General features: G+C 36.2%; 2 protein-coding genes across 2 annotated transcripts; one reads left to right on the top strand and one right to left on the bottom strand.

The window, feature by feature from the left end:
• Positions 1 to 2,420: 2,420 nt before the first annotated feature.
• On the top strand, positions 2,421 to 3,177 carry LOC114739479 (uncharacterized). Its single transcript, XM_028927537.1, has one exon. The coding sequence runs from the start codon at positions 2,485 to 2,487 to the stop codon at positions 2,845 to 2,847; it is 363 nt and encodes a 120-aa protein (XP_028783370.1). The 5' UTR covers positions 2,421 to 2,484; the 3' UTR covers positions 2,848 to 3,177.
• A 2,800-nt stretch (positions 3,178 to 5,977) lies between these two features.
• LOC114739477 (protein CHUP1, chloroplastic-like) lies at positions 5,978 to 8,572 on the bottom strand. The gene is made up of 6 exons (XM_028927535.1): positions 8,137 to 8,572; positions 7,911 to 8,042; positions 7,503 to 7,684; positions 7,139 to 7,250; positions 6,554 to 6,700; positions 5,978 to 6,311 (listed from the first exon to the last, which is right to left on the bottom strand). The coding sequence occupies exons 1-6, from the start codon at positions 8,491 to 8,493 to the stop codon at positions 6,204 to 6,206; spliced, it is 1,038 nt and encodes a 345-aa protein (XP_028783368.1). The 5' UTR covers positions 8,494 to 8,572; the 3' UTR covers positions 5,978 to 6,203.
• Positions 8,573 to 8,585: the final 13 nt, after the last annotated feature.

The following is an 8,585-nucleotide window of genomic DNA, read 5'->3' on the forward strand; positions in this document are numbered from 1 at the left end:
TAAGAGGGTGTTTGGCAAATCATGTAAAAATGCTTTTAAAGGCCAAATCATGGTTTAGACCCAGAATCATCCAAACACCCTGATATTTTGGAAAACCATGATTTGGGGCTGAAACCATGGTTTGAGCCTCCAAATCCATGGTTATGTTTCGCTTCTGAGGGAGTGTTTGGATGAAACCAAACCATGGTTTGGAGAATAGCTTCTGGAGAATAGATTCTGAGAAGAATAGATTTTATAAAGAATAGATTTTGTAAAAAAGTGATTTTGAGAAGTGAGAGTGTTTGGATAGTTGTTATCAGAAGCACTTTTTATATGTACAAATTACAAAAAGGGACATAAGTTAATATGATAATTACATAAAAGATAAATTTTATAATATAATTTAATTTCAAAAAATAAATTTGTTTATAATATATTGAAGTGGCGCTATATTTGGTATGCCGAACCCAGACCTCAAAGAAATAAATATTTGGTATATTTATTGATTTATTGATTATCATGTGTATTAATAAAGAAACCAATTCATTAACAATTATATATATCCTCACCGACGCAGGGGTATAAGATATATAAGATATACATGAACGCATTAAAAGTTAGCACATATTCCGGCGCAGGGGTGAAGAGGCGTCTTCAGAGGAGCGACGGCCAAGGACGAACAGGCGAAGCGTGAAATAATTCTTGTGGGTGTTTTTGTCAAATACACCGTTGATAGCCTCTGACAGTCCCAACGACTCGTTTTTAATTTTCCAGAAGCGAAAAATTGTCACTTTCCAGGAAACCATGGTTTCATCAGTCCAAACTAAGGTTTTGATTCTAACCAAGGTTTTGACAAAAATGAGGCTGTTTGGATATCACTTGATCCAAACCATGGTTTTGTCTCCAAAACCATGGTTTGGAATGATATATTTTGAAAAAAAAAAAAAATGAACTGAAAAATGAATGCTTTCTTAAAAAAAAAAAAAACGGAAAAAATTCTTGAATTTTTTTTTAGAAATATTTGATATTTTTAATTTTGTTTGATAGAAAGAAAGGGTGTTTTTTCGTTTCGAAATCCAACTAATATTCATTACTTGAAGAGGCTTGAATTTTGGTTGTTGGACTACCAGTATCAGTGTTAGAAGGTGGGCAATGTGATCCAGGTTAAAAAGCCTCTCAATTGAAATCAAATCCTCTTGCTCGTTTCTTGCTTGTTCAATAGACCGTGGTGCTCTTGTGGATTTATTCATAAAATGTTTCGTGCCTTATATTTTCACAACAATTATTAATTACTTTAATAAGTAGTAAATTGTTTTAATGTGCGCTGATTCAATTTTGTCAAAACACCCCATAATAATATATGACAAAATAATCATTTTTCTATAAACATATTTAATCTTATATTTTATAAATATATATACACATTAATTATTTATTAATTACATTTGTTATATATTATTAATTATGTTGGTAAAAAATATATTATTAACAAATTTACTTCTTCAGATTAAAAATATTATAAAATCTATCTTTTATGTAATTATCATATTAACTTATGTACTTTTTAGTAATTTTTATATATAAAAAGTGCTTCTGATAACAACTATCCAAACATTCTTATTGTATCAGAATCATTTTTTCACAAAATTTATTCTCTCAAAAATCTATACTCCAGAAGCATGGTTTGGTTCTATCCAAATATCTCCAATCAAATAGGACTAAAACCACCATCATGAAGCAACCTATTCTACTACTCGTATTTCAACATTTTTTGCTTTCAATGGATTATTATTTAATTTCTTTTTTTATATATGGTTGTTATTCGAGGATAAATACTAGATGTTATTCGTTTAAAAATTTTAATCTCAATTTGTGAAAAAATATGCTAGCAAGAATCGGCTAGATTTTAAATTTTGACACACACAGACACAATCCCATATGCGCTAATTGCTTTCACTTTTGACTTCACCAGTGAAGCATAATAAGTGATAGATATCACACATGCCTTTATGACCTCTCACATGTGTATAATCTTCAAATTTTTCATAGGAGAGTGATACTTTTTTTAATATAGCATATTCCTGTTTATGAGAGATGCTTACAGGTTGTGTCCAACTTTTTTTTTAAAAATTAATTTCTCATTTTGCTCTTATTTAATTAAAAAATGCATCTGACAAAAAGAGGGGGCGAAAAAGAGAAAAAAATTAACGGCATAAATTAGAAGAACATGAATAAAATAAAATAAAAATATAATTAAAAATTATAAAAACCCCATAATAAAATAAAACTATAAAAAAATTGGGGAAAAAAGGAAACCCTAATTTTTTACTGTTTTGACCATTGATTGATTTAGAACAAGATACAATATTCAGGCCCAAATACAAAGCAGTCCAACCATGTGGCCCAGTCGCAAACCAAACCCCAGGAGAGAGAGTCAGCGAGGGAAGCAGGACAAAGGTAGTGAGGGAGAGTAGTGTTGTTCTCTCTTTGGAGAAGACGCTAGCCATGCCTGCCCCCGCCCCCTTGAGCAGCGCTTCCGCCATGCTCCGCCATCGGATCCTCCCCGCCCTCCGAACTCGTGGTGGCGTAGCCTCTGGTCCCAGCCGTTGGACGGCCCCGGGCCACGAGGAACACCCCAAGGGTTACCTCTTCAATCGTACCCCACCGCCCCCGGGTCAGTCCCGCAAATGGGAAGATTGGGAGCTTCCTTGCTATATTGCCAGTTTCATAACGATCGTCATCCTTGGTGTCGGCCTTAACGCCAAGCCCGATATGACTATTGAAAGTTGGGCGCACGAGAAGGCCCTCGAACGCCTCAAGATGGAGAACCTTGGCCTCTCCAATTCTGACTCCGGTGAATCGGACTGAAACTCGATCTGCACAACAGTATATTGGATCCACTCCTTTGTCCAGTTTCTTGTGTTTGGTTAATGGCACTCCCGGTTTGATCGGCTCCCTTCTAGGGTTTGATCTGTAGTTGAATAAGGCTATAAATGTGGAATTTGGGCTCCTGATGTAGTCTGATTACTGCATACCTAGTTGTTAATTCTGACTCTTAACATGTTAATTTTTGAGGCTGCTTATAATCAAGTTAATTCTATATTTTATGTTTTGAATGTGGATAAGACATTATAGACTCTCGCTGCTTTCTTGGCTCGAGTGATATTATATCTAAAGTTGCTATGATTCTTTGGTTCCTGTTGTTCCTCGAGAAACTCGTTGAACCAAGTTTTTATCCGAATTCTGATATATGTTTATAAATTCTACCAGCATATTTGGACTTGTCCACAGTTTTCCTTGGAGATATTACAATTTTTACCCAATTTCATGCCGCTTATGTTTTCACCCATGCTTGGTCAGCCAAAAGAATCGTGGGTTATAGGGATAATTTGCTTTCCCTTCTGAAGATTATGGATCATGGACATGTTCTAGCTCTAACCTGAATGTTGGAACTCATTCTACTGCTACAGATTGAAAGAATTTGTCAGCGCCTTGGTATATGATTAATGATCAGCCTTTCAGTTAGTTTCTGCTTTCATCTGACTCTATCTGCCTATGCTACTTGCCTGATCTAATTGCCTAAAATAGACTCCTTTTACTGCTTCATGGTACTATAATTTTTTTATTATCTTTCGTTTTTTTTTTAAAGGTTTGACCTAATCTCATTAAATTTACACAAGGAAGGATACAGGCAGGTTCTAGCTGCCAACTCAGAATTCCTCGTTTTGAAATGGGATCTTTAATTTCTAGTTTGGGTGAGAGTTCAATTTGCTGTGTTTTGTTGGTTTCTTTGGCAAGCTTCGAAGTGACTCTGATACTGTGGCCTAGAAGTTTGCTGAAAAGGTTTTAAGCGTGTCCGGCACAGAGCACTTCTTCTACGGTTTTAGGTAGTTTAGGTGGCTGATAGTGATTCAGTTTGAGAGCTATTATTGATTGAACATAGTATTTAAAGCTATATATGGGAATTTATGAAGGAACGAAATGGATGGAATGGAAAGGTAAGTACTGCGGAGAAGAATGATGATACGTGGTAATAGGGATAAGGTCACTTTGTTAGCACTGGAAAGGGAGAAGAGAGTAAAAACAGGAAAATACTAATTCATTGAACTCCAATTACACCCATCAGAACCCCTATTTATAGTCTTAATACCCATATTCCCAAACTACCCCCGATTTTATCCCTATTACCACAGATCAAATGAGTAGTCATGTACATTTTTCATGTCTGAAAGTTTAATAAGGGAAGAGGAGATGTTTAGAATGAAATGACTTGTACGTTACTTTTCTAATATTAATGTTGGGACTAGAATTTGATGTTGACTCTAATCACATCTCTTTTAGTTGATGAAGATATATTTATAGGAAGAGTTAATCTCGGACAGATTAGCCTGCCTTTTCATTGTTAACTATGCCTGCACCCTGATCAGTGTATTCCTTCCAAAACACCCAATTTAAGTTTTGATGACGAGAAGGATTCGTGGAATCCTTTCTTTATAACACAATGCCTAGCTTGATTTCTTATTCCATTCTTTTTCATATCTTATCCCTTGCCATCTGTTCAACAAGCATAATAGTTTCTTCAGAGCTCGCTCGAAGTTGAGTGAAATAAGTTGAATTGTGAATTTGTGATGTCTAAGATAGCTCTGCTCCTTTCAACTGCTACATCCCTGCGATTACGTCTCTGCTTAAGAGCCAGAAGGATAATTCATATGCAGACTACTTTACAGTAGGAATTGGAGAAAATTGTGGATTCGACCGATGAAAATGATGTAGTCAAGGTTGTGTCCTTCGTTTTTTTCAGAGTCAATTACATATATATGGTAGTAATTAACTCGTGTTACACTTGTATCCTATAGCATTAGTTTTTTTTTTTCTTTAATTATTTCATTGCAATAACGGGTAAATGCAGAAATGCATCTAGAATGCCATTTTGAATGTAGCTTGACGGCCCTGAATCGTAATATAACTCTTCAGGTTGTCCTGTGAAATAAATCTCAAGCCGTGATTCATGATAACGAATGATGAATTCTGTCACTTATCTATCAGGTCAACTCTGCCTCCTATTTATCGTTTAAGTTAGAGACAATCAGCTTGTGATCCCTTTCTTTTCTTTCTTGGTGCAAATAACCTTGTGATATTATGCCTGTGCAACTGGTGGCCACTAACTCCCTTAATAAGCCTTGTGTTTAGCTTCGATGCTCGTATTATTTTCACCGTCATATCCTGATATAGCTGTTCTCTTGTACGTTCTGACGTCTGAACTGAATCCCTATCCAAAGCCCGGGCCTTGAAAGTTGAAAGGAGTGTTCGTCAACTAAACTTGTCAAGACAGGCATTTAAAAGCCTTGGATAAATTCCTTTATTTACCCAAAAGAAAAAAGTTCTGGATGTGTCAATTAGATTAGATTGGTGCTTGTGCTTGACACACAATCATAGGAATCGAGTCCTTATGACCAGCATGAGTTGGTTGAGGTGGTATTCGACAGCAAGTGCATTCCCGAGAAGCGCTAAATGATGCACTTCCACCCCTCAAACCCGGACTAGATGTCTAACCCATGTTAAAAGGTCAGGATTCATAAAAGGTGCTGGATACCCATGGTGGGGTTCCCCTTATAGCTTCAAAAAGAGAATTTAGTCTTCATAATTTTTACAGGGCGTGCGCTGTGAAGGGTTTTTTTTTTTTTAAATCCAATACAAGTATATTTTTTAGGTGCATCTAACATTTTAAAATATTTTTTGGTGCATCATGCCAAGATTAAAAAAAGGTGCTGAAAGTACATAAAAAAAAACATTCAGGATATTGAATGCAAGGCATGGCCTAAACATTGTTCATTATGCTATTCTTTTTTCTAGGTGTCAAATACGGCCATTTTAACGCCTTTTTGGGTAAAGATTAAACGTTTCTTTTTTATTTTCATTTTTTTCTTCCAAGTTATCTTTTAATTAATTTTTTTTTAAAATTCTAAATAGACTGATCAAGCGGGGGGAGTCGCAATTCTTGCTCCACTGAAAATCAAGCAAGCACTTACTAGGCAATTGATCATCTCGTAGTTACAAGTACAGTATGATTCTACTATTTTATTCTATTTTCTTGACCTGGAAAGACATTTATAATTGTATTATTGTAGAGGAGCCAGTATGTATAGGCTAAGCAAATAATACAAAAGCAAAATGAAATATACATCTGAAAGATCAACATATATCAGAAAGAAGAAAAATGGTGATTATGCCGCTTCTGCTTCTGGTATTTTATCTTCACCAGCTTGAGAATGGATGTGGCTTCTAAGTTCTTCAAAAGCCTTCATGCTCTCTGCATCAAAGCCTCCCGCAAACTGCAAATAGTTCCCAAAAATAAATTAAAATTTGTTATTCAAACTGGCTTACATTACACAACATTTTGCCACCTAGAAATGAACTTCTCCGTCTCTATTATCCTAAGTCTAGACATACCCAAACAGCACACGTCAATATTAAACTCTGAGATTAGTGCTGGAACATTTGTCAACATACGTACGTATCTGTTTTGAGTTGGAAAGAGCCTAGGAGGAATCTAAGAGCCTGGGAGGAAAAGTACCTGATGAACACGGAAAGCGAAGCGGACGGACACTTGCAGAACCAGAAATTCTCTCATGGGTTCCTTTTCTGGTCCCGATAAGGCATCAAGTTCAGACGCAACACGTTTCATATACTTTTTGGCCAGTTGCACAGAAGAAAGCTTGATCTGCAATAGCAAATTCACCGTATGTCAACATTTGATAAAGACTTTCGTTGTTAAGATTTTCTCCTACAAAACCCCCGTACGTGCATGGACAAACAAATTTCATAACTCCACTTGAAATCTTGGTCAAAAAAAAATAACTCCACTTGAAATTTTGAGTAGACTGAATATAAGCGAAACATCTCAAATTACGCTTGAGATAATCACTTTTAACTTTTAAACAGTTTAATGATTTGTATTTAACAAAAAATTGAACTAGAGGAAAATATTGCAGATAATTTAATTTTTTTGTCCTTCACAAAGAATTATTAAAAGAAAAAACATGGTGCAATAGGTATTATTTCTAGGAATATCAAATAGTGGCCTCCCTCTAGGCAGGGAGGTGTTTTTGTCAAGCAACTTCCATTAACCAGCTCCTAAACTGTTAGTTGATTAGAATACCTTGCCAACAACTCCGGAATCTAACAACCAGTTTACTGGGATTCCAAATTCCTTGTATCGTGAAATAGCCATATCTCTTGTACGTAAGAGTGCATATACACTCTGCTCCACTCTGGAAATGTTAACAGAACAAAAAAGAAAATAAAGTTGTTAGATAAAATTGAAGGTTAACCAACATATACAAACTGTAATACAAAATGGGTAAAGGCCATGGTAAAATATTTTATGACTTGTCAGAAGTCCAAACCACGTCCAGCCTACTGCCTTGAAATAAATATGATATAATCATTAAAGCTATGAACTCTCAGGAAGCTCTAAGTTGGCATTCAAGTACGTAAAAAAAATGCAGAAAAAAGATACGTACCTTTCAAGCAATGAGTACATTTTCTTCAAAGCAGCATCGCATGGAAGATTGGGATCATCGTTGAAGGAGGAGACTTGTTTCTCCAATTTTATCAGATCCTGATATTCAAATGCTGCCTCCCTCAGAGCATCTGCTTTCCCTTCAGGCCAATCAAAGTGCTTGAGGACAGCTCGCTCATCAACCTTACATAGAAAATGTGATGAAATGAGAAAGTACGCAGTGATCACTGGTTATAGAATAATGAAATGGAAATAGATTTTAAAGGTGAATGACGTGGTAATTAATAAATTGGATTTCATTTCTTAGGGAAAAATTTAGAGGTTTTCCCCAGAATTGAACTTGCAAAATAAAGAGTGAGTAATGCTTTTCTCAGATGGATGAGTATTCAGTAATGACATTTAGGCATACCAGAAAGGAAAGTTCCTCATCCAGCCAGTTGACAAAGGCCACTAAATCATCAATGTCTGAGAAGGAGGCTGTCCGAACTTCAGTTGCCAGGGACATGACAAAATCACCTTGCGTTTCCACATCAGCTTTCACCTGCATTTGGCAGAAAAAATAGTAAGTCTTGAATGTAATGGCTCAAGCTCCGTGGCAACATGAGAATAGACAAAATAGAGTGAAGTTTATTTACAGCCAAGAGGAATGACGATCTATTCTCAATTTCGCCAATCATGTTGCTCCTAGCATCAGATGCATTAGTTGTTGAAGAAATTAATGATGAAGTATCCTTCTTGGCCTCCCGCTTCATCAATGTTTGATAAAACTCAACAAGCTCAGGAGCCCTGTGAACTTTATCATTACCCATTGCCCCTCTAAGGCTTCCTGGGGGAGGAGGGAGGCGGAACACCTGGAGGTGGAGGTGGAATAGGTGGAGCAGGTGGTACACCATTGGAAGGATTTGAAATTGTACTGACAGGAGCACCACCAGATGGTTTAGGAGGTGGCCGAGGACCCTTGGAGGCCTTTTCTCAATGTGAGCCAGTTTCATCTTGTTAATGGTTTGATTATCAACACTATTACCATCCTCAGATTGATCATTAGGGCTACCAGAAACCAATGTCTTCTCCTTTATCTGAGAAA

The sequence above is a fragment of the Neltuma alba genome, unplaced genomic scaffold (assembly GCF_004799145.2).
Source record: "Neltuma alba isolate B1F8T4 unplaced genomic scaffold, ASM479914v2 tig00002847_pilon, whole genome shotgun sequence".
NCBI classification, from domain to species: Eukaryota; Viridiplantae; Streptophyta; class Magnoliopsida; order Fabales; family Fabaceae; genus Neltuma; species Neltuma alba.

Coding starts and splice junctions, on each gene's coding strand:
- LOC114739479 (XM_028927537.1), top strand. CDS start 2,485: ATGCCTGCCCCCGCCCCCTTGAGCAGCGCTTCCGCCATGCTCCGCCAT.
- LOC114739477 (XM_028927535.1), bottom strand. CDS start 8,493: ATGAAACTGGCTCACATTGAGAAAAGGCCTCCAAGGGTCCTCGGCCAC. Junction 8,043..8,136: donor GATCGTCATTCCTCTTGGCT/GTAAATAAACTT, acceptor TGCCAAATGCAG/GTGAAAGCTGATGTGGAAAC. Junction 7,251..7,502: donor ATGTACTCATTGCTTGAAAG/GTACGTATCTTT, acceptor TAACATTTCCAG/AGTGGAGCAGAGTGTATATG.